The sequence below is a fragment of the Dermatophagoides farinae genome, chromosome 10, assembly GCF_024713945.1.
Source record: "Dermatophagoides farinae isolate YC_2012a chromosome 10, ASM2471394v1, whole genome shotgun sequence".
Classification (NCBI taxonomy): Eukaryota; Metazoa; Arthropoda; class Arachnida; order Sarcoptiformes; family Pyroglyphidae; genus Dermatophagoides; species Dermatophagoides farinae.
In genome coordinates, this window is record NC_134686.1 from 2,329,140 (window position 1) to 2,355,686 (window position 26,547).

Consider the following 26,547-nt stretch of genomic DNA (forward strand, 5'->3'; position numbering starts at 1 on the left):
CATTGAATCTACTCTCTACAATGTCTATAGTGTCTATATAGTAATCATAATCTTCAACATTGTAGTCGTGGCTACAGAATGAAATAAAAATATTGAAAAAAAATGTCCTTTCAAAAAGATTACGATGATGATGATGATGATAACCGATATATATATAGGTTTGATTTTATTTTCGTTCAACAAAAATAAGTTTTCGGATAACCAAAAAAAAAAAAAAAAAAAAAATTTCTTGTTGCCTGTTGTCTTTATCATCATCATCATCATCGTTGTCATTGTCTGTTTGATTCATTCATCCATCTTCATCGTAAATTTTTTTTTCTATGTGAGAAAAGCAAAAAAAAAAAAAAAAAAATTCTTTATCCTAGATGATAATAATAATAATGGGATTCTCTCCATCTATCTATAGTCTGTCTATCTGACTAGCTATATTCGATATGTATGGATGTTACCAATCATCATCATCATCATCCATCACAAAGGAAATTTTTTTTGTATTTCAAAATGTTTGATTTTGCTTTTTAACGCAAGAGAATCGGATGATCTTGTTTCACCCCATTGTAATCATATAGTTGATTTTTTTTCGGTCGGTCTATATATGAATTATTTTAGGAACACACACACACACACACACATAGACAGACATAATTTTCACAAATCAAAAAGCTATAATTTCTCATTGGTAGGACTTTACAAGAATTTTTATCAGAGAAGAGAAGAGAGAAAAAAAGAAAAGAAAATTGCTACATACGAAATGTGCAAAAAAAAAAAAAAAAAATTCTCTGTGATCAAATTGGGATGGATACAAAAAAAAAACACAAAAAACAACAACAAATTGTTCCATACGATACAATTATTATTGTCTTTTATTAAGGTTTATTTTTTTTTCATAGACAGAATACCATTTCCATTTCCATTTCCAATACACACACACACACACACACACACACACACACACACACACACACACACACACACACACACACACATATTTTGTTTTTCTGGTTTGTCTATCTATCTATCTATATATATGTAAAATTCAATCATCATCACACTATATATATATATAAAACGTGTTTAGTGAAAACGTCAACGATCCTAGAATTTATATTTTATACACACACACACACACATTCACATTTCAATCGTTCATATACATATATTACATAGACAATTGAAATGATGATGATTGATCATCTGTCTGAATAAGTAAAATGCGTAGTGTGTTTACAATATATATGTGTGTATGATGATAATAATATCAAAAAAAAAATCGAAAATCGAAAATATTGGAAAATATTGGCCAACTTAGAGAAACTTTATGTTGAGAAACTTTTATAGAAAATTTTCAAAATTAACTTTAGTTCAAAAAAAAAAAAAAAATGAATGAATTGAAACACAATGAATGAATGAAATATATTACTGTATTCGGTGTGTGTGTGTGTGTGTATGTCACCTATAATAATTGGTATGGAAATGGTTCTTTTTTTTCTACGTTCTTATTGATTGATTCATCTATGGTAATCTATCTATCAATAATCAATAATGATGATTTATAAGCAATAATGATCGATGATCGATGAATGAATAGTGTTTGTGTGTGTGTGTGACCGAATATGTCTTATTTTTGTTCTTTGGTTTTTGTTGGAGACAAAAAAAAACACTTTTTCATCCAATTCAATTGAAAAATCAATTCAATCGATTAATTAGAATTCATCATTCAATTTGAATAAATCATCATCATCATCATTATCATTGAATAAAAATACGAATGCCTTAATCATTTGCGTTTTTATTTTCAAATTGATTTTTCATGATTGTTGTGTGTGTATGTGTGTGTGTGTGTGTAAAAGTCTAGACCCAAAGGTCCAAACAAAACAAAAAAAAAATCCGTTTTGCTAATTACAAACAGCCAAGAGAGAGAGAGAAGAGAAAAGGTCACACAAGAGAATTATAACAAAAAAACTGGTTATTCTCATTCATGAATCAATCACGAATGATCCAATCTAATCACATATGTGAAATTGGAAAAAAAAATTTTCGTTCACTGACACTTGTGTATATTCGTTTGTTCAATGTAATAATTAAAGATGTAAATGGCTAGCCAAAATCATCATAGAATAATAATTACATTATAATCGTTGATCAAATTCTCAATGCCATGATAATTTAAATTTTTTTTTCGTCCATTTTGTTGTTGTTGTTGCTATTTTTATTAGCTTGGAGGCTTTGATTTTTCTTACCTTTATTTCGTCGTCGTCGTCGTTGTTGTCGATTCTTGGAAACAATTTTCATAATTGATAATTATCTTGTTTTTTTTCGAAAACAAAGCAAAAAAAAAAAAAAAAAACAAAATCCTTTTTTTTAGCTTCTGGGTACCTTTGAAAAAACGAATTTATTTGAATAGTTTATTTCTGTTTTTCGCTTTTACCGTTCATCAAACCCGGTAACAAGAAAAAAAAATTACACACCGGTAATTTTTCATCCAAACAAAATCCATCCATTTACTTTTTTCGGATTTTTATGTGTGTGTGAAATTCATTGATGTTTCTAAATGACAAATTTTTTTTTCTGTCGAGTTTTTTTTTCTCTCTTCAATCGCTTCTTATACATTGTATATTTGGTTTTTGTTGTTGTTGTTGTTTTACTTTTTATATATTACAATAATAACAGCAACAACAACAACAACAACAACTATCGATTACCACCAACTGAATTGATTAATGCATGTAATCCAGAATTATATCAACATCAACAACAACAACAACAACAACAACAACAAGGAATGATTTTTGAACAAATGATTATTATGGCTGCCTTGATATTTGGTCAAATCTTTTTTTGTTTTGTTTTGTTTTGTAAGTTCATTCCAATCGAATCCAATCCAGTGAATTCGATAAATTTCCAATTTTCCAAATTTCATTGCATTTCAATATTTTTTTTTTTTGATTTTTTCTTTCTCAAAGTTTTTCTTTTCTTTTTTTCTGTTGCATTTCTGATCTTTCTCATTTTTTTTCGAATACGAATACAGCTGTTCATCATCAACGTTGTCTATATTTGCGTTTGTTTTCATCGTTGCTGTTGTTGTTGTTGTCGTCGTTGTTGTTGTTGTTATTGCAACCAAAATAGTGTTTATCGAACGCAAATGGATGAATGAAAAATAAAAAAATAAAAATAAAAATAAAAAGATCCTAGCAATATGCACGTATGTAGTGTGTGTGTATGTGTTCAAATGTTAGCCATACACACTATCACTCGGCTTCATTTCATTTCGTTTCGTTTCGGTTTCATTCGAGTTTCAGTAGACAGTAAAAAAAAAAAAAAAATGTTCCTGCCTAGAATGATGAATGATCTTTTCTGATCGAAAGAACAGAGAGAATAAGAGAGAGAAAGAGAGAGAAAAAAAAAGAAACGCTCGATTCGATGAACATGCTTACAATTTACATACAACTCTAGGTTCGTTTTTTTTTTATTTATTTCGATTTTGGTTCGCCCCTACCACTTCCACCCATATCATCAAACATTATATTCTCATATAATACTATTTAGTCATACGCCCCCTATATATGTGTGTGTTTGTTTCATTTTTTTTTTCATCGTTGGTTCCTAGACTTGGTATTTCAGCAAAATATCTATATTCCATCTACTGTATACAATTTTTCTGTGTATGGCCATGATGATGATCCAAAAAAAAAAAAAAAAACAAAATAAACTCGAATAATCCAGAATTGTGATAAAGGAAAAAAATTGTTTGATATCAAAAATTGACAACAAAATGACATATAAGAATAAAACAGAATGACAACAGCGACGAAAAATTGGCAGAAACAAAGTACCATCTGACGTACTTTGAATTTGAAAATTCCATTAAATTCCATGGTTTTTTTATCCATAGCGATCATCCAAAGGAAAAAAATGAGTAGGAGAAAAAATGGATCCCAAAATTTTATGACTGACAAGAATTTAGTTTCGTCATTGAATTGTTGTGTAACGTCTATAGTCACGAATTTGTTTTTTTTCATTCGAAAAAACAAATGATTCTGTTTGATGTGTACATATGTGTGCATGAATATTACACGATTCCAAATTCCAATTAATGATGCTGATGATGATGATGATTATAATTTGTATCATTGTATATGTTATGTGTTGATCATCATCGTCATCATATTTCACATTAAGATTCTTATTCTTAAAAGAGAGAGAGAGAATAGAATAGAATTTCTGGTGTTGTTGTTGTTGTTGTTGGTTTTTATATGTGACAATTGTGGATATATTAATGAAACAAATGAATGAATGAATAGAGAATCTGATACTTTCAAGTTTATTCAGATTCTCATAATTATACATCATCATCATGAATGAATGAATGAATGAATGAATGATGGATATAATTGTATATCTTTTTTGTTTGTTTTTTGGTTCATTTTTTTTTCTTGTTTTTCATATATATATCACACACACAAATGAAATGTGAAAGTGATAAATTATTCTTTCACTTGTTTACAATCATTATCATCATTATATTTTGATGTTGATAAAGTTTGGAATTTTTTTTTCATCATCATCATCATCATCATCGTTGCCATTTTTGTTTCTATATCAAAGACAAAAAAAAATGACAACCATCAACGTCGATTTCATTGGCAGTGGTTAGAAATTGATTTTTTTTTTATTTTTTTAACATTAACTTTTGGTGTTGTTTTCATTTTATCAAGTGAAAACAAAATAAAAAAAAATTTTTTTTGCTTGTTATCGTTTTTCATGTTGTTGTCGCTGTTGTTGTTGTTGTATTCATTACTGTAAAATTTAATAAATTATTTCTGAAATTCTGTTTGTGTGCGTGTGTGTGTGTGTACAATGTGCAGGTTTTATATCAAATATAATTAGTAAGAATCTGAATTTATAATGACAAATGTTTTGAAATAACGTATGCGTCACACACACACAGAATCCGTTATCATTTTTTTTCTGTGACATTTTCATTAATTTTTTACCACATTTCATGTCTTCATTTTTTTTTTGTTTATTTGTCTTGATTATTATGCAAATAGGAATGCAAACATATGAATTCATGATGATGATTCCTTAGGGTCAAAAAAAATAGGAATTATTCATTTCATTTTTTTTTACTGGGTTGATAATGAATCAAAAATCATCATTATTTTGTTTCGCTCTCGAAATACAAGAATCATCACTAATAATAAATGAAGGAATGTTGAATCCATCCAAACTGATGGATTCAATTGCTTTCAAATGTTTTTATTCTAATCTGATTAGTTTGGGATTTTTTTTTCGACCGTTTAGAAATTCAGAATTTTCATTATCGTGTTGTTTTTTTCCGATTTGATTTGATTTGATTTGTCTGATCAAAATAAGAATTACAGAAATGAGACAAGAATCTTTATTCTTTAAAACCAAAAAAAAAAAAAAAAAAAACCAAACTACCACCAACAAATAGATATTTAGTTTTTTTTTTGCTTGGTGTGAATCAATTTATAAGATGATGATGTTGTTGTTGTTGTGGTGGTTGTTGTTGTTGTTGTTGTTGAATAAGTGTGAAAACAATCATCATCATCATCATCATCATTGAAGAAACCAAAAATGGAATGAAAAGAGTCATTAGGCAACCAAAAAAAAAAGCGGATCATTTTCTCTTGTTTTTATTTCGGTTTTGGTTGTTGATTTGTTTGTTTGTTTGTGTGTGTGTGTTACTTTACTTTTTGGCTTCATCATCATCATCATCATAGTGTACACTAAGCTAATAGCTTAAGCTTTTTTTTGTTAATGTTTAAATAATGGAACCGAAGAGTAATTTTTTTTTCTCTCTCTCTCTACTCGGGTTTCATCAAATTTTGTCGCTGTTGTTGTTGTTGTTGTTTGTTAATGTTGGTTATATAAGAAAAAGAAATGAACATCATACAATTGGATGGGTTGTTTGTTTTATTTTCCATAGATAATGACGACGATGATGATGATGATGATAATGGTGACATATATGTAGTAGTTATGTAATGTTTGTTTGTGGTGACTAAAACAGGAATTGGCAAAAAAAAACCACAACGCCTTTTTCCATTTGTTTCATTTTTTTTTCTTCTGGATCTGATTTGATATTTGTTTTTATATGGTAAATGATGATGATTCAAAAAAAAAAATTAATATTAAAATCAAAGTCCAAATCCAAATTGACAATCCAAATGAAATAAACCAGAATAGTCGTGTTTCTGTTGTTGTTGTATGCATGGATTTTGAATTTTTATGATCTGATCATATTTTTTTGCGACATGGTACCACATTTTTTGTTTGTTTGTTTCATATTTGATATGTGTGTGTGAAACCATCACCACCACCACCACCACCATGATAAACCTTGGCCAAATAATCGAAACGAAACGAAAGAAATAAGGAAAAAAAAGACGAAACAAACAAAAAAAAAACAACCACGGATTTGATTTGACGATGATGATGATGATGATGAAGAAAAAAAAATGTACAAAAGAAAAGAATGAATTGAATGAAATGAAAAACACATTGATATAGTAGTAATAGTAACAATGTGTATGTGGTTCAGAGTCAAGATTTTCATAATATACAGTAATACCCTGGTTGACCTAATGTCTCGATTGGCATTGTTTCGCTTTTTGATTTTTCTCTCAGTGAAAATTCTCGCTAAACAACCGTTGATTGATCAAATACTGTTGTTGTATGTTTAGTAATCACATAAGTGATAAGAATCGATATTATTTAAAGAATTTTCTACCTCCAGTAATTGCAAATTAAAATAACTGTAACCCAACACGTTAAGCGGAGTATTACTGTTGTATATATTGTGTATGTGTCCAAAGAAAAAAAAACGAACCCAGCCATCCAGTCAGCTATTGCAAACCCAAACTCAAGCCAATCCATAGAATCAAACAACAACAACAACAACAAAGATAATTTGCATTCACTCAATATTAATCATTTTTGACTGTTGATCATTTATCATTTTTGTACTCTCTCTCTCTCTCTCTTTCTTTCTCGACATCTTTGTATTTTTTTTCTCTTTTTACTCTAGGTGGGTGTATGTATGGGTGTATTGGCTAGAGAGAGAGAGAGATAGATAGAGGATGTGAGATTATATCGTATATATATATGGTAGTCGTTGGTTGTGAATGGTTCAACAACAACAACAACACCAACATTGACAACAGACTGCTACTGATGGCCGAATGGACCAAAAATTGAACCAAAAAAAACGAAAAAAAATAACGAAACAAAACGAACACACAATCCATAATAATAACCCAACAACAAAAAAAAGTGTTTCAGGATCCATACAAATGTTGGTTTGGAAAGAATGTTTTTTTTTCTCTCTTGGATATATATAAATTGTGTGTGTGTGTGTGTGTTTGTCTATCTCCAATGGAACGGTGTGGGTGTAACAGTAGCAGAACTTTATTCTCATTCATTTCTGGTTGTTGTCTTCGTCGTTGTAATACAAAAACTAATAAAATGGCAACTCAATACACAATTTTGTTCATTTAGAAGGAAAAAATCTGAGATGAAATGAAAACGAAAAAAAAACAAATAAGCAAGTGTGTGTGTGCGTTGTTCCATTTGGAACAACAATCTGAAAGTGGAATATATTCTGTGCAGAAAAAAAAATTCTTGTGCATATGTGTACATAGACAGAGTTTTATCATTATTTTTTTTTCTTGTTTTTTTTTTGCTTCAAAATTCACTCTATTTTGAAATTTTTTTTTATTTTTCATCATTTTTCTTTACTCGTACACACACACACACACAAACGCACACAGAATAAAAGAAAGAATCGAAATTCTTTGGAATAAGATGAATAATTTTTCTTCTTCCATTCTTTTTATTCAATTTTAAAAAAAAGATTGAATAGCACACACACACACACACACACATGGTACATGAGATTGAAAATTGTCTATTTTTGTTTTCTTGCCTAATGAATGATGTTGCCGTTTGCAGCAGAATTTATTTTGAGATTAGCTTGAGCTAGACAATCCAGAATCAATCATTTCAAATGTCTAGAATCTAGATGAAGTAATTTTGAAATTTTTGATGAAAAATCACAGGCCACCACCAACAAAAAAAAGTTGACATTCAAACATCGAAAAGCGTTTCAAATTCAATTTGAAATGTTTTCGGTTTTTTTTCTTGCCACACAGAGAACAATGGTGCCAACAATAATGACAACAACAACAACATTGGCCCATCAAGATCCCAAGAGTGGTTTTGAATTTCAATCATAGATAGATAGATAATGATGATAATGATGACCACCTGTTTTACTGTTTTTTGTTTATTTTTTTTCCAAAATTTTTCTTATTCACTAATTACTCTGTGTTCTGATCACTCGTTCTGTTTGTGTTGTGTGTGTGTGTGTATGACGAATTGACGTAACGCACACTGGTTATGGTCATTTTCATATAATCTGATTATAATAATCATCAATTAGAAATCGATTGTAAATGGTGGTGATGATCCAACAAAGAAAAAAAAACTGAAGAAAGAAAACCACTAGCTTACTGACCACTGGCCTGTTGTTAACCATTTTCAAAACACACACACACACACAGAGAGACACAAAAATAATAAATGAATGAAATTCTTGAACGAAGAAAAAAAAACTAACAAACTTTAAAAACCATTAAAAACGCATAATCTTTACTACTTTGCAGGAAAAAAAAATTTTTTTTTTGGTCATTAACATTGTGGAAATAAAAAGGGAGAGAAAAAGCAATTAATGAATTTTCAATTGGTCAAGCCATTGTTAAAATTGTTGTTGTTGTTGTTGTTGTCAAATTGTAACACCAAGTTGTCAACACACACACACACACACAAACACAATGTAACGGAGTTTTTTTTTGTTGTTGTTGTTGTTGTTGATTTGACCACTTGACCACAATCTCATTTATGTTTTTCATTTTTTTTCTTCTCACTGGTTGATGATTTTATTATTGTCAAGAAAAATGTATTTTTATTTTTATTTAAAAAAAATTGACCATTTATTCATTCGGGTAAAAATTTGACCAAATGATGATCAAAAGAGAGAGAAAGGAAATCCGTTAATGACACACACACAAAAAAATCGTTTGTTTCCGTTTTATTTTTTTTAGGAAGAATCACTCTTAACATCATTATCAACAGAATAATGATGACCAAAAGATCATTTTTGTTGTTGTTGTTATTGTTGTTGTTGTCGTGAAACTTTGACAAAACAGTGGCAAAAAAAATTAGCCTGATTTTCAACAAAAATTTTTTTTTTATTTTTTGAATTCTGAATTCAATGATGAAGAAAAAAAAAGAGAAATTCTCTCTTTCTCTCTCTGTCTGGTTGTCTGACTGAATTCAAAAGTGAAATCAAAAGCGAAAAAAAGTTGTTTTCATTTAATGGCTGGATATATGGAATCCATAAAATACTAGATGACTTTTAAAAATGTTTGGAATGTTGCCCCTCTTGATATGTTCTATTGCAAGATTCCTATAATGTTTTTTCAAAACCAACAAAAAAAAAGATTTTTTTCACTCCATATATATATGGATTCATTTTTGTTGTCGTGAAAAAAATGGTGTTGTTCCTGGAACCAAATGAACAAACATCATTGAAAATGTGTTAATGATTATTTAATTGAAAATTAAACTTTTTTTTTGCTTTGCTTTGCTTTGCCATCACTACCAACAACACATACACATTTTCAGATCTTGTATCCTGAATATTACTGGCAGACACTCAACTTTAGAATTTTATCCATTTCAATGAGTGAGTGAGCTAAAAGCTTTGGCTTTTCCGTGTTTGTTTGGAGCTGAAATTCTTTTTTTTTTTTTTTTTTTGCTGGTCACTAAGAAAACCCAGAGAATCCAGGATTTTTATTTCGCTCATTTTTCTAATGATCCAATGGATAGTATATGCTAGGCCTCATGCTATTTTTATCATTGAATGATAAAAAAAAGTTTGCATCTTCGTTCCATCATCATCATCGTCGCCAAATACCACAACGATATGATGCTGATGGTCATCATTTTGTTGTTGTTGTTTTTTTTTCATCAATTTAATTGATAAACTTTTTTTTTGTATAAGTGATTCGATTGGATTCAAGAATAAGATGATTGTATATGTGTATATTTGTATTTGGATCCTTTTCTTTTTTTTCCCATTCCATCATTCATTTATTGATGATGATCAAGAATGGAATTTATTCTTTTATTTCCATTTTCAAATATAGAATTCAAGTGATAATTTATATATATAAAAAGAAAGATTCCGGATTCTCCCGTGTTTCTGGGTCTGTTTCCGGCCATACACACACACACACACACACCATACACCACAGTATGTTCAATTTAGTTTCATTTCATAAAGATCAAATTCAATATAGTGTTTGGTGTTATATTCTTTACTTTCACTATCTTGTTAGTTTTTTTTCTTCATACACTTGACAAAACTCAATTAGAATTCCAGACCATATAGAATAAAGAATGAATGAATGAATGAAAAAAAATTAACCAACGACAAAAAAAACGTTCGTTTGAATCGAAATTCTAAATAGATTTGTTCCTTGATGTGTGTGTGTGTGTGTGTGCAGAGAATTGGGATAGATTTGGCTACAGATAATCATCAGAAAGAAAAACTCATATGGAACAAGAATATGGTGAATGTATATCTCGAAATGGAAATGAAAACAGCCGTTTTTCATTTTGTGTGTGTGTTTGTTCATGTTTTGCGTAACAACCAGAATATCGGGAAAAAAATTGACTACAATGACATAAAAAACGAACCATTCATATTCAAACTGTTGGAAATGTGTATAATGCAAGTATAGAATAATACCGGCTAGTAAAACATGATGGAATCGTGTTCCATATATATATATGGATGGATTAGAATAAAAAAAAATAGAATAGAATAGCAAAGAATCATTTTTTTTTGGTTGTTGTATATATTTTTTTTTATTCTACCTACACCGATTCCATTTGGAACAAGAAACATGCACACATTCACAGCCTATTAACTATTCAATACTATGTATTATGATTTCAAATCATTGTCCATTGTCTTATTGCTCGTAGTCGTCGTCGTCATCATGATGATGATGAACCACGCCTGATGACCGATGACAATGAATTAATTCAGTGAAATTTCATTTTGTTTTGTTTAATTTTCTACAGAAACAGAGCTAGAGAATCAATGTTATAAAAAAAAGAAACCGAGAAAAAAATTTTCATTATTCTAATCAACTTTTTTGCTGTTGTTTTTTTTCATCTTATCATATTGACTGTTTTTTGTTGTTGTTGTTGTTGTTGTTGTTGTTATTGGATCCTTTGACATTTAATTATTTATTCTGTCTTTTTTTTTCTCTGATGAATAAATTCTACATGGGAAAAAAAATTCTGTATGATGATTTTGGAATTTGATCATTAAAAAAAAAATTGATTGAATCAATATTTTCCAGTGAAAACGTTTGAAAAATGTAAAAAAAAAGTTTTGTTTTGTTGTTTTTTTTTCTTTTGTTTGTCTAATGAAAAATACATTGAAATAAATAAATGACTTTTATGTTCATTATGTTGTTATGTTTTTTTTTTCATCATTATTATTATTCTGGATCGTTTTTTTTTCTGAAAACAAAAACAAAAACAGAAACAGAAACGAATGAATTGTATTCGGCGGTTATAAACCCTGATGATGATGATGATGATGATGGTGGTGGTTGTTTCGAAACGAATCCTATACACGATTTAGTTTTTATAGATCTGATTTTTTTTCTCCTTTTCTCGGCCTGTCAATCACGCATAGTTGTTGAAAATACAGACGAACAACAACAACAACAGCAAAAGCCACCATTCAATCATCATCTATCCATTATCATTCATCCGATTCAATTCGATTCGATTTTTTTTCTTTGCTAAAAAAAAAGTTACCTTAAAATAATTCTACCTACCCTACACACACACTAATACACAAAAAATACAAACGAACGAACGAACGAACGAAAAAAAAAACATCAAATACACACGAAATTTTGGCTGTTGTCTCGATTGTTGATCACCATCATCATCAAAATACCAATGGAAGAAACAAAAAAAATTGAATGAAATTCGACTCTACCGAACCTATTGTTTTCTTTATTTTTGTTGTTGTTGTCATCGTTTTCAATGATAATAAAATGATGATGATGATGATGATATCCTTAATATATTCTGTCTATCTGTGTGTGTGTGTGTATGTGTATCCTATATACAAACACACACACGCTATCTATTTATCTATCAATCTATTATTATCATTCATTCGAGCTGTTTTCGTTTTTTTTTTTGGTTGGTTTTTGTAGGTTGAAACAAGAACGACAACAACAACAACAACAACAACAATCCAATATAATTTCCATACAGGAATTTTTCGTTGTTGAAAATAATATGGAAATGAAAGATGTGCATACACACTGAAAAAAAGGTAAAAAATCTTTCTGTGTCTATGTCTGTGTCTGTGTTTAATATCATCATTGACATATGTGATATGATGATGGGTATAAATAAAATGACAGCGTTTGGTTATTTTGATAACCTGTGATTACCTATGCTATGGTGTGGTGGTGGTGGTGGTATCTTTTCATTTTTTTTTCTATTCTCCCCTTTTATTTTTATTTTTTTTTTTTGCTAGGCAGACGCACGAATTTTCAGTTTTTTTTGTTGTTGTTGTTGTTGCCTGAATTTTCTGGCTGGTTTTTTTTCAGTGTTTGTGTGTGTGTCGCTATAATGATAGACTTGGTGTGAGATTTTTTCATTTCTGTCATAATATTTTTGTTGTTGTTGTTGTTGTTAGTGAATGCTTTGATGATTATGGATGTATAGTGTGATGGTTATATGGTATGGATAAGAGCAATGATTTTGATTGGCTTTTTTTCTGATATTTTTGTTGTTGTTGTTGTTGAATATATTTATTCTTTCACCATAGATATATAGGTGTGTTTATGGCTGAATTTTTACGGATTTTGTTTCATTGTTTGGTGATGATGATGATGGTGGTGGTGGTGGTGGTTCAACACTATACAAAATTTGACGATGAATTTACATGAGAAATTGCAAATTTCCTGGACAACAACAAAAAAAATTCAATGTCATTTTCATTGTTACCGGAAATTTTCTCAACTTAATCATCGAATCAAATAATTAATTGATTTTGATTGTTTACAGAAAAGAAAAGAAAAAATTTTTAAATTCTGTCATTGCCATTCGACCGATCGATCGATTAATTCATTTTCATTACATTCATTCATTTATAACAAAAAAAAATAATCAAAAAAAAAAAAAAAAAAAACAGCCACAACAACAATCATGAAAAAGGAGATAATAATGTTTTTTTTATCAAAACAAAAAAAAAATGGGAAACGAAGAAACGAAATGAAAAAATTTGAATAAAGATATAATTAGGTTCCATTATTCTGATTATATTCAAGTTTTTTTTATGGTTTGCTAGCTAGGTGTGTGTGTTTGTGTGTGTGTGTTTGTTTCATTATTCAACCATAATGTGTGTGTGTGTGTGCATGTTTCTGATTAACTGTTGATTCAATCTTGTTATTTCTTGATTTAAATGATGATGATGATGATGATATATCAAACCTGTAGTAATAAGTATGATTAAGTGAGAATTTTGGCTGCACAACCAAAAAAAAAAAAAAATCTGATATGACAAATGACATCATCTTCATCATCATCATTACGTATTATTTTTTTGTGTGCAGTTCATTTGTCTTTTTTTGTTTTGTTTCTGTTTGTCTCTTGTTCATGTCATTTTGTCGTTTCATATTTTTGTTTTTGTTTTTTTCTTGGTTTTCTGGTTTACTGGTTTTGGATTCGGATTTTTTTTCCATATGTTTGTTATAAAAATCATCAACTAGGAACAAAATATATGTGATTACTTGATTGATTGATTGATTGATTTAGATGATTATCGATAATTTCCAATCATCAATTTATTCGAATAAAATGAAACAAAACAAAACAAAAAAAATTACTACAGATTTTCAAGTTTTAAAAATTAAATTTAAAATTAAAAAAAAACGGAAGAATCAAACAAAACTAACATGACGAATGAAGCGAATATTCATTATCGACCATAATTATCTTTTCATCATCACTCATCATCATTTTTTTTATATGTGTGTGTGTTTTTTTGGTGGTGGTAGTAGTGGATAATAATAATCATCATCATCGTTATCGTTATTATTAACCGTGCGTCTAATGGATTCAAAGCTACTGAATTGTAATGATGATAATGATAATGAAATGAAGTGAAAAGTAATGATGATGATGAGGGAATCATGAATCATGAAACTAGTAAAATAAAAAAAAAAAACCTGAACAACAACGAAGACGACGACGACCTTCATGCACACAACAAATAAACAAACAAACAAACAGGTTGATTGATTTGATTTTTTGTTCAATATTTCACCCACATAAATTGTGTATAGCCACTTGAGAAATGAAAATTTAAAAAAAAATCAGAATAATTAATTGGCCATCGATTCCTGTCTACGACAATGATGACGATAAAGGTTTCATCTTCTTCATCTTCAGTCATCATTTATTTACCATTAAACCAAAAAAAGAAAAAAAAAACATTTGAAATTTAATAGCCATAAAATGATCAGCTGTATTTTGTTGTCATTCTTGTATACAATGACAACAACAACAACAACGGACCCAATAAATGTGGTTACAGAAACCTAGAAAATAATAATAATCGTGTGGAAAAAAAGGAGAACAAGAAATAAAAAGCCATTTCGGAAGCTATTAAATTAATGACATCATCATCATCATCATCAATTTGATCGACCCCGGAACATTTTATAAAAATAGTCTAGACTCATACACACACAAAGAGAGAGAGAAGGCCGAAATTTTTCTTCAAATACAAAAAAAAATCTATCCATCAAGCGGGTTTTTTTTCACTGAATCCGAATCCATTATTTTTGATGATGATGATGATCTTTGATGTTATCATCATGATCATTAAGATCAACACATTGTATCAATATAATAAATTAGAAATTTATTGTCGTTTATTTTTTTTTCTGTGTGTGAAACACGTGCCACATCATTATCATTCTGTTCAAGATCAAGGTAATAAAAAAAAAACAGCAACAACTGGATTTTTTTTTCTCTTTCACTTTCACTATTTATCTAATGATCATCATAATAATCATTATATATGTGAACAAATTAAACGCGGTAAAAGATTATCTTGTTGATCATGATGATGATCATGTTGATGATGATGATGATGATGAACAACATTTTAACAAGTTACTTTTTTTTATGTATCTCTACTATCTGGCTAAATTCATTTATTAATTGAAATTAATGATGATGATGGTCATTTTTTCTTCATCTTCATCATCATCATCATTATGATGTTGATGTTGATGATGATGATTGAGATGTTAAATGATTGATTGATTCATTTATCATTTATCATTTGGTTTTGTGTTTATATTCATTCATTCATCATTAATTTAATGTGATAACACACACATACACACGTGTAAAATGCAAATTTTTTTTTGCCTTTAAAAATTTAAATTTAAATCCAAATGAATTAATTGATTTTTTTTGTTGTTGTTTTTTAATTTTTTTCTCTCACCTATAGATTTGATCCGCAGTTCTTGGTCATATTCACTTTTGGCTGGTTTTCATTGGATGGGCCGTTTTTTTATTTTTTGGTTCACATCAATGGATTCGTGATCGATTTGGAATTGTTCTATTCACCACCACGCACTGCTGTTGTATTTTTTGTTTTGTTTTTGTTTTAAACTCTGTATTTTTTGATGATTTTTTTAAAAATTTCAAATCAATAAAAATTAAATTTTTTTACCATTGATAAACATGTGTTCATTCATTCATTCATTTCACTTTTTTTTTCTCATGTGATAATTAGCCCATCTTGTTGTCTGTTTGTCTGTGATTATATGTCACCTGTGTGTCTGTTTGTCTTTGTGTGTGTGTGTGTTTGATTTATTATTGTTGCGCTTCAACCCTTTACATGACATCTATGAATAAAAACAAACAACAACAACAACAACAACAACAGCACACACATTAATGACAATGATGATGATGATGATGATAATATCCATTATCATCGTTTGTAAATGATGAATGATCATAAATTGTTCGGTATTATATGGTGGTTGGACATTCTTTTTTTTTGGCCGTGAAAACAATCATCATCAAATTAATGATGATGATGATGATGACAATTCATTTATTCTTTCTTGTTGTTGTTGTTTTTTTTCCTTTTGCTTTCATTCTTCAAGAAAATTTTTTTTTTTTTACTTTTCACTTTTTTTTCCATTATTCCGAATCAAAATGATGGTCATTTAGATAGAATCTGACAATTGACAACAATGGTGGACATGTGGGATTTTTTTTGATTAACAACACCCATATGGACCCTCATCATCATCATCATCATGATGAATTCCTTTCATATATTCATGATTCTCATTCATTCATCAATAATTTAATTTGATTGATTTGTTCATATATGAGAATGAAATGAATAGTTCATCATTATAGTTCAAAAATGGTCAAACAGATTGGCATTATTCACTGTTAAATTATTGATTATTCATAGACAATTTTGGTCATGCAAAAAAAAAATAAAATAAAATAAAATAAAAATTCTCATAAAATTCATCTTTCCAGATACTGTCCTGTAATGTAATGTAATTTATGAACGGAACGACAACCCTTGAACTTGACACGAACTCGAGTGGCCAATGTGTAAAAAATGCTCATGATTTCTATAAAGAGAACAACGTCGTTCACGTTTACTTTTGTTTCTGTAGAATTTGTTTATTTTTGTTAAATGAAAAAATTTTTGAATTTGTTTAAAACCGTCATATCTTGTACCTTGTACCTTGTGTTCTAACATCAATCGCCTTAATCTTTCTGGGTTATGCTAATTCATCCAAAATTGTATACAAAATTTATATGATTGACAGTTTGGAGAGAGAAAAGATAATAATCAAAACTGGTGAAAAAAAATGGAAAAAACGACCGAATTTTCATTACGAACAAAAAAAGGAAAAAGAAAAAACAATTAATCATCGATTGGCCGAACCGAATGGTCGTCGTTGTCATCGATTCACTTTATTCTTCATTTTTCTTCTTCTTCTTCGGTTCATTTTTGTTCATTTCCCGTTTGTTTAAATGGTTTTTTTCTTCATTTTTTTTTGTTTCGTTGCATGTTCATTTGCTATATATATATGTAGAAAACAAAATCAAATGAGAAAAAGTTTAATGAAAAAGACAAAAAAAAAAATTTTTTTTTCTCATTTTCAAAACATAATTCCATTTTATCGATGATTCAGGAATGATAATAGTTGAAAGTTTAGTTTTTTCTCATAATATACCCAAACATAACCTAAAGTTTGTCATTTTTGCCTAATGATTCACCTTATTATTATTATTATTATTATCTATAGCACGAATATTCTGTACCGCGGTCTTTCTCTTTGTTTTTTTTCATCCATAGAATATCCATGGTAATAAGTTATGTTGTTGGTTTTGCTTCCGAAAAACGGTAACTCTCTCTTATGTTGATGATTAAAGCGCAAAGAAGAAAAAAAAATTCGACCAATCGATCTATCGATTGTGAGTAGATCGTCGACCTTCACCAGATTGATATAATGTTGCATGTTTAAATGTTGTTGTTGCGATGACAATTGTCATTGCGATATAAGCAGAACTCTCATAGGAAAAACATGAAAAAAAATCTTTTTTTTTTCATTCAAAGATCAAAATCAAATATGATCGATGAGTTTCATTACGTTCAGGGACATCAAATCGAATGGATGATCCAAATGTATCATCATCATCATCAATAGATTTTTTTTTGGTACAATTAAATTACCCAAAACAAAAAAAAACCAGTCATGTTTCATATGCAATCCATGATGATGATGATGATGACCATAGACAGGCCACAGACATCATAGGAAAACTTTTTTTGGTACCCACACTAGTTACAACAACAACAACAACAACAACCAAAACACAGAAAAAAAAATGAATCGACAATAACAAAGGTGACAAGACAAATAGTTTGGTTAAATGTATCTGTTGTCAAAAACTGTATCTTTTCATGTCATCATCATCATCATCATGATCATGATCATTGAAACCAAAGTTTTTTTTCTCTTTTTTTGGGGGTTTCAGATTGATAGATGGGCTCATCATAATAACAAATGTGGTCTACTTTATCATCATTCAATTCATGTGTAGCTTTCTGTCTGTTGACTATTTTTTTTTGTTGTTGTTTGCTTGCTTGCTCGATCATTCGTTTGCTTACAAACGGTCATATAGTGATTTATGTCCTCGATGAATGAATGAATGAATTGAATGGACAGAAAAAACCTACCGGCAAATAGGTGTTGTTGTTGTCGTCGTCGTCGTCGTTTGTTAGTTATTCAATTTTTTTTTTCGTTCGTTGGTTGAAATTACCATCATTTAAAGTATGATGATGTAAATTATGAAAAAAATCATCATCATCATCATCATCATCATCATTCATTCATTTTGAAATCAAACTCGAATCATTTACATAACAATTCTAATTGATTTCTAATTGGTTTTTTTGCTCATTGATTGATTGACCGATCATCATTGGTGTTTGATTATTTGATTGTGGTGAGAGAAAGAAAAAATTTTGTTAAAATTTAATTTAATAATTTTTTTTCCAATTCCAGCCAAAAAAAAATCCAGTCAAAATGGTTCAATGGGATGATTTTCGTTTTGTTTGTTACATATTTTCAGCCTATAAAAAAAGTAGTAACGAATATCCAATACAAACACACACACACACACACACACACACACACACACACACACACACGAAAAGTTCATAAACTGTGATATTTTCATTTTTTCATTTTTTTTGCTGTTGTTTGATGATTGACAGGTCCGTCAAATCTGCCAGTTTTGTCTGCCAGTGTGTGTGTGTGTGTGTGTGTGTGTATTGTATTTTGTATTATAATATCGTTTCATTGTTCACGCCAATGTTGTATACATGCAAATGTATTCAATGGAATCCTTTTTTTTTTGTTAGTCGTAATCGATCAATGTATTAGTAGTGTGTTATAGTGTCACAAGTTGTTGTTGTTGTTGTTGTTGTTTTACAATCGAATAAGATTCTTTTTTTCATTCGAAAAAACATTGTATTTTCATTTTCCAGGTAGAAATCCTATTTGATAGACATTTCTCTTTCTTTTCGTTATTATTTTTTTTGATATTTAATGATGTTGTCAAAATCATATAGAATGAAGAAGACAATATAATGATTTCGAATGTTTGTGTATGGTATGTGTGTATGTGTGTGTAGGATATATGTGTATAATTTGTGGATGTGGATTTCAATTTTCATGTTCCATTGACAATGTAATGTGTGTGATTATTGTTGCTGTTGTTGGTTGCATTTCATTTTATTTCATTTGATGATGATGACAAATTCGCCTTGAACAATATATGTGTGTATCTGTTTTTTTTTTCTTTTAAAATGAATGAAAAATTTAAGAATTTAATGTGTTAAAGTTTGTCTTTCGAATGAAATTAACAATTGTTCGTATATGTCAATATATGTGTAATATATTGTGAATGCAATAAGCAAAAAGCTATGAATGAATATATGTGTTGATGGACGGATGTTTTTTAAATTTTTGCTATTCAAAAAAAAAAAAATTCAAAATTGCAAACAACAACAACAACAGCAAAAATTGCATTTAACTTGTCAAATGTCAATGTATTTCTTGTTCTTTGGAAAAAAGGCGCAAAAAAATATAAAACAAAATCAAAATGTTGTTGACAGAAATTTTTCTTTTGATTTCTTTGAAAGTTTTCAATCCATCCATCCATCCATCCATTGTTGTTGTTGAACTGAATTTGGCTGGTATTATAAGGGCGAGAAAGATGAAATATAATAAAATTGGGATGCATTTGTGAAAAAATAAACTATAAAATGCTGCCAAATTGAATGGAAAGAATGAAAAAAAAAATCTGCCAATTGTTTCAACGAACCATGATGACGATGATAATAATAATAATGATGGAAATGATACTATTCACCTTGTATAGATATGGCCACCTATCAAAATACAATCAAACAAGTTTGATTCAAAGTCTAATTCTATATAACCAAGAACAGGGAAAAAAACAACTTGAAAAATCCGATTTTAAAATCTTTGAAAGTAAAAAAAAAAAGAAAAATTTCATTTCACTAGGATATTCGCAACAACAAAAAAAAATCGATCCACCCGGAAACATTCATATGATGATGGCTAACTGTGAAACAACAGCAACAACAATATCACAATCGTCGAAATTATCACTATTAGTGAGTAAAAACAAGTGAGATTGAAGACAGATTGAATGATTTAGTTTTTTTTTTGTTTCTGTCTCTCTCTCTTTGTCTCTCTCTTCCCACCAGTAAATCATAAATCAAATAATGATGATGATGATGATGATGATGACAAAGATGATGATGATGACAATTGAAAATCAATGGTCCAATATAATCATTTATCATTTTAAACAAACCACCACTACTACCACCCCACAAAAAAAAAAAAACAAATTTCAATGATATTCATAATCATCATATGTTCAAAAACGATATTGATCACGAATTTATTTTTTGTTCCTGAAACAAAAAAAAAACAATTGGCCATTTTGAATCCAATATTTGGTGGTGGACACCAATTTTTTTTTTGCAATGTAAGTAGATTGTGTTTTTTTCCTATGTAGCTAAACATGAATATCTCAATTTGTTTTTTTTTTTTTTTTGTTTGTCCGGGATATTTTTCCGATTGTTCGGTTATATTACCATTATCGAAATAGTGAACAATTTATAAGGGCATACATGCTGTGTGTGTGTATGTATGTGCGCTAGTTGATTATTTCAAGGATTTCCTTTTCCTCCCCTACGGGAAAAAAATACCATAGAATCATGCGGTCGTTCCAGAAAAATATGGGCTAGCAATTTTTTTTCAGCCATTAGTAGAACAAAATTTCAACGTGAAATCAACCAGCTACCATCACCATAGTCATACAATAGATGAACGAAAGGCTTAAATGATTTATTAATTCCAAACACACACACACACACATGTGGCAAATGTTTGCGTATTTTTATTCAATTTCAATTTGATATATCCAAAAATCTACAATACTGAATGATTACTGTGTGTGTGTGTGTGAACTTTCCAAAAAGGAAAAAAATCCAGAATGAAACACACACACACACACACACTATGGTCATGAGATCATGGGTAGCTAGCTAGTTTTACAATGGTCATTTTATCGATTTGTAGATTGATAAAACAAAAACCATAATGATCATTTCTTCTATTTCTCTCTATTTTTTTTCTCTGATCTCGAAAAACCGCACGCGGTTCAAAGATTATTTTTTTTTTGATTCAAATTAAAAATAGATAGATAGTGGTATGATGGCGTTTGGTTAATTTTTTTCACCCCCTTCAAACGACCTAGTTTTTCATTTGGATCAAATTCTATGATCCAAAACTAAAAAAAAAAAAAACGATACTAATTATCGTTCATATAAATCAAAAAGAAGAATCTATTTATTGTCACGTTTCAACAAACAAATAAACGAAAAAAAATTGTCTTATTTGTTTGGATCATGATCCATGAACCAAAAAAAAAAGAAATGAGAATGAAAATGAAGAAGAAAAAAAAACTTTTTCTTCCCTTCATCGTCGTTGTTAATGAATATCATTCGATCCAAGCGTTATGGTTGATTGCTAATTGTATTATTATCCTGGTGTGTGTGTGAGTGTGTGTTATTGGCCACCAGAAAAAACTAATAATCGATGAATTAGATCAATCCTTTGTATGTTGGTGAATATGAATTTTCCAATATTCAAAAAATTTGTTTTCAATTCCAAATAAAAATTAGTGCAAAGGAATTTTTTCCCAGTTCCACACACACACACATACACAGATGAAAAAAAAACTAAACACCAGTTCCAAATTGATGATATTTTCGATAATCGATGGAATTTTATGATCATATTGAAAGTTTTTTTTCCAATGATAATAATATCAATCACAATGATTGATTGATTGATTATTTTTTCAAATGAATTTTTTATTATCTAAATTCTTGAAAAGTGAACCAACAATCGATTTGTAATAATAATAATCGTGATGATTTTTTTTTGTTGAATTAATTTTCGCTGTACAAAGATTTACTAATTTTTTGTTGTTGTTGTTGTTGTTTATTTCTATTTTGAAAATTAAATTTCTGATCATTCAATCATTTCGAAAAGCTTTTCGTTGATGAAAATCTAGATCATAATGTTGCCATGATTGTGTTCGTGGATTAGGCATTGGCCAACGAGAATCACCAGGTAGTACTACTTCACGTGTATAAAATATTCGAAAACCTTTTTTATATTCCCAATTTGGTACATTGTAATTCAATTGATACCATAATGTTAAAATGGTAAAATAACCGATCAATGTTCCACCGATTAGTTTTCTTGCCGTTATAGCATAATGTTTTTCCTGAATTAGAAAATGTAAATAAAAAAACATTTTTAAGAATTAGAAATTCTTAATAATAGAAAAAAAAATGATAAAACCATGTAATTGCATAGCAGTTTTTCAACTTGATCCAATGGCCAACGATAAAAGCGTCGAATAGGATTGTAATGAACTTTTGAAAGTTCTGGCACTTCAAACGGTTCGGATGGATGAAGATTTTGTGATTCTAAATATTTTACACGCCATTGACGATCCGTTTCGTTGAAATTCGGTCCAAGACGAGCACGTTCATTGTTATAAGCACCTTTAATCGATGTATGTAAAACACCTGAACTGAGACTATGGGCAAATTTTGGCGATTCCGATGGCACCTGTACTTTGGCTCGTATCAAAATTTTACGAATTTCTTCATCTGAAATCGAAGTCTTTTTCACTGCATCTCCATGATCATGACCACCCATTTTGTTTTGTTTTTTTTTTAGTTGAAAAGTTGAAAAAAACCAAAAGAAATTGACCAATATTTAGAAAATTCAGAGGACACCGATCACAAGCTCAGGACAAAAGCTCTCTTGACTGAACAGGGCTGGTGAAGGTAGAAATAGATTTGAAAACTAGGATTTTAAAATTATCTTTTTCTTACTAATTATGATCTTAAAATTCATGAATACATGTTCAATTCAAGAAAAACTAATTAATAAATTAATTCTTTAACTTTAATCAGAAAACTAGATGTTCAAAATCAAAAAAATCACGATAATCATAACAAATGGTAACATTTTATATGAAGAGATCACAAACAGCATACACATGTGTTTTTTTGTTTTTTTTTGTTTTGTTCAACACAAAGCCGACTGAATTGGCAAATTTTTCTTTCAAAAATTTATCATCAATTTTGAAATAAAATTTCTATAGACAAATCAAACATGGCATCAACAAAAAATCAACAACCGAAAAAGATTGAGCTAAATATAAATGATATGAATTTATATCAGATAAATGCAATCAAACAACAATTGGATCAGGTAAATTCAACAAAAAAAAAATTTAAACCAATTCTGATTGTCTTTCTTTTTTTATACTTTCACCACAGGAAATTGAAATTCTCGAAAAATCAATTGTCGATTTACATAATGCTAAAACTAAATTTGTTGGTTGTTTTGAAACGGTTGAATCATTTGAAAAATTACCAAATGATAATCAAATAATGGTACCATTGACACCTTCACTTTATGTACCTGGTCGTACTGTTAATAATAATGAATTTCTATTGGATATTGGCACTGGTTATTATATCGAACGTGATCGTAAATCATCAATCGATTATTTTAATCGTAAAGTTCAATTTTTAAATACACAGATGGATAAAATTGTTAAATCGATGCAAGAAAAAGGTACAGTACGACAAAGTTGTCTACAACGGCAACAACAATTAGTAATGGCACAAATGGCTGCTCAACAACAACAACAACAACAATCATCATCATCATCATCATCGGCTACAAATCAATCGAAACAAGGACAGATTGTGAAATCCTAGATTCTGGAATGTAATATTTTTCTCCATCACCTAAATCAATTCAGATCTGTGTGTGTAAATGTTCCAAAGAATTTATACGATTAAAATTAAAAGTTTCGATTCATCAATTTGTTCATTGATTATCCACATTTCCAAAGCAGAGATTTTCTTAGATGGCAAAAACATTATTGTCATTGGATTTAGAAATTTTTTTTTTATCATTGGATTTATAAAATCATCTCTATATATCAAAAATCAAATTTAAAAAAAAACAGTAGAAATACCGATTGATTTTCAAGTATTTCTATATTTATCGCATAAATCAATGAGGGAGAATGTTTTTTTTTATTATTGGTTTACTTATGTGATGATAACCAAAAAAAAAAAAAAAAAAAAAATTGATAATCTTCCGATTATTTCCATTGTTAATCATGGCTAAAAAAGTAGGCAGACAGACAGACAGAAATTACATTGATAGACATTTTTTTTCTGTACTTGGAAAATTTAAAAGTTCAACACAAGACAACAAAAAAATTTTTTTTTTTTTTTGTCCATCAAACCAAAAAAGAAAACTAGCCATGAATCACCAATAAACGGTATGTAATACATATACAATCATAAATTGATTGCGATTTAGAGTGAAAATCTGTTGCCAAACAAAACAAAAAACAAAGAAATTTTGCAATTAAATTGTTGAAAATCAATACATTATCAATATCAATATACTAACCTTAATTGAAAACATGAAAAATAAAATAAATATATAAAGATTAAAAATACATTTTAACGATAATAATAACCCACAATAGACGAGAATCGAGATCATTATCATCAATTAGAGTGAGGCAACCACCAGAAAAAAAAACCAATCAAAACGACAATTCTACAAAAAAAAAAAAAATTTTGGGTAAACATTCAATATCTGTCTGTCGTCTGTGTGTTTTTGAAGTATAGTAGCTTTGATTATTATCATTGATTTTATATCATGGTAGCGATGGCTTTTGTTTATTCCTAATGAATAAATTGATTGGGCGCCAAGGCGTATACAGCAATGTTTCTGTTATTTTTTCAGCTTCATTTTCATTCTCTCATACCTTCCATTCTTTTTCAGCACAAAATCATGATGATGATGATGATGATGTTGGAAAATTAATGAGGCATCCAGGTGAATCAATTGATTGTTTTTTTTATGAGTTTTTTGTTTGCTGGAATTGTTTTCACAAAATGTACATGTTTGTATGTATGGTGATTTGAATTTCTTTTTTCTTTTTCTTCTTCTCCTCCAAAGTGCAGATTGATGGAACCAACGATTGATAATAATAATAATAATCATTTGCCCATCCTTTGTCATTGTTTCATCGTTATTATCATTTGAATAAATTCATTTGTTTTTTGTTGTTGTTGTCGTTGTTGTTGATTTGTTTTAACAATGATAAGCAGGATGAAATTTTTTTTTTATTACTTTTGTTTTTATTTTTCACACAGAATTTAAGTGTTGAATATATCTTCCATTCCGATTGAAACATCATCGTCATCATCATTTTTGATTGATGAGAATTTGAATTAAATCTACATGTTGTTGTTGTTGTTGTTGTTGATGTTGGAAAACAAATTAATCAGCACTGTCTGCACAATAGTCACTTGTTGCAACTCGTTTCTGAAAAATTGACCAATTTTAATCTAAAGAAAAATTCTGAAAAAAAATTTACAAACCTCGAATGGAATTTAGATTCATTTTGAACGAATTTGAAACATTCAAGAATAAATTACTCGAAAACAGGTGCTCATTTGTTCCGTTCATATATGTCATGATGATGTTGATGATGATGGTTTTGAATTTTTTTTTCTTTCTTTCTATGATGATAAATAAATATATCTTCCAAGATCCAAAATCAAGTGATCGATCAATCAATCAATCAATCATTCATTCACATCATTGTTTTTTATTTCATTGTTTATTTCTCTCAATCTCAAAGTTTTCTCTTTTTGTCGCGAATTATCGATATGTAGTAAATCAATGTGCAAACGTTGCCATCATTGGCTTTCGAGTTCAGTGTACGAATCAATTTATCTCATCATCATCATCATCATCATCATCATCACTGTTGTTGATGCTAAAAGATTCCAAAGGTAAAGTTTTATTGCTATATAACAAACACTGTTTATATATAAAGCAAATCTTTTTTTTTTCAATATCATTTGAAAAAATTTCGAAATTTTCATTATTTGTGGCGTGAAAAAAAAAACAAAATCGATATCATTGAATTGAATTGATCATCATTGTCAAATGGAATATATTCATGTCATTTCTGTCCATTCAGATGGAGAAACATTTTTGTTTTTTTTTCAATATTGGAATATCTTATATTATTATTCCAAATCAACAACAACAATCATCATCAATAATCAAGATTCAAGGTTCATTGAAAAAACTTCATCTGAAAATCTGATTGATTGGG

The 26,547-nt window shown here is 28.9% G+C and overlaps 3 protein-coding genes and 2 long non-coding RNA genes across 5 annotated transcripts in view; 3 read left to right on the forward strand and 2 right to left on the reverse strand.

The window, feature by feature from the left end:
• The window catches only part of LOC142597842 (uncharacterized), a 64,348-nt gene extending 48,452 nt beyond the window's left edge, over positions 1 to 15,896 (forward strand). Inside the window, exon 4 of the long non-coding RNA XR_012832448.1 lies at positions 15,659 to 15,896. This is a non-coding gene — a long non-coding RNA (uncharacterized LOC142597842). The remainder of the gene's footprint in view (positions 1 to 15,658) is intronic.
• The window catches only part of LOC124489848 (uncharacterized), a 70,208-nt gene that overhangs the window by 26,597 nt on the left and 17,064 nt on the right, over positions 1 to 26,547 (forward strand). The gene's annotated exons all lie outside the window — the stretch shown is intronic.
• Positions 22,137 to 23,143, reverse strand: ND-B17 (NADH dehydrogenase (ubiquinone) B17 subunit). The gene is made up of 2 exons (XM_047052249.2): positions 22,671 to 23,143; positions 22,137 to 22,593 (listed from the first exon to the last, which is right to left on the reverse strand). The coding sequence occupies exons 1-2, from the start codon at positions 23,031 to 23,033 to the stop codon at positions 22,339 to 22,341; spliced, it is 618 nt and encodes a 205-aa protein (XP_046908205.1). The 5' UTR covers positions 23,034 to 23,143; the 3' UTR covers positions 22,137 to 22,338.
• Positions 23,407 to 24,212, forward strand: LOC124489852 (prefoldin subunit 5). Its single transcript, XM_047052250.2, has 2 exons — positions 23,407 to 23,594; positions 23,663 to 24,212. The coding sequence occupies exons 1-2, from the start codon at positions 23,496 to 23,498 to the stop codon at positions 24,107 to 24,109; spliced, it is 546 nt and encodes a 181-aa protein (XP_046908206.1). The 5' UTR covers positions 23,407 to 23,495; the 3' UTR covers positions 24,110 to 24,212.
• Positions 24,330 to 25,871, reverse strand: LOC124489853 (uncharacterized). The gene is made up of 3 exons (XR_012832449.1): positions 25,802 to 25,871; positions 24,819 to 25,745; positions 24,330 to 24,734 (listed from the first exon to the last, which is right to left on the reverse strand). It is a non-coding gene; the product is annotated as an uncharacterized LOC124489853 (long non-coding RNA).

Bases quoted from the DNA above. Each gene is read 5' to 3' on its own strand.
- LOC124489852 (XM_047052250.2), top strand. From the start codon at position 23,496: ATGGCATCAACAAAAAATCAACAACCGAAAAAGATTGAGCTAAATATA. The intron at 23,595-23,662 runs GTAAATTCAACA...CTTTCACCACAG, and splicing joins TCAAACAACAATTGGATCAG to GAAATTGAAATTCTCGAAAA.
- ND-B17 (XM_047052249.2), bottom strand. From the start codon at position 23,033: ATGGGTGGTCATGATCATGGAGATGCAGTGAAAAAGACTTCGATTTCA. The intron at 22,594-22,670 runs GTTTTATCATTT...TTTCTAATTCAG, and splicing joins AACTGCTATGCAATTACATG to GAAAAACATTATGCTATAAC.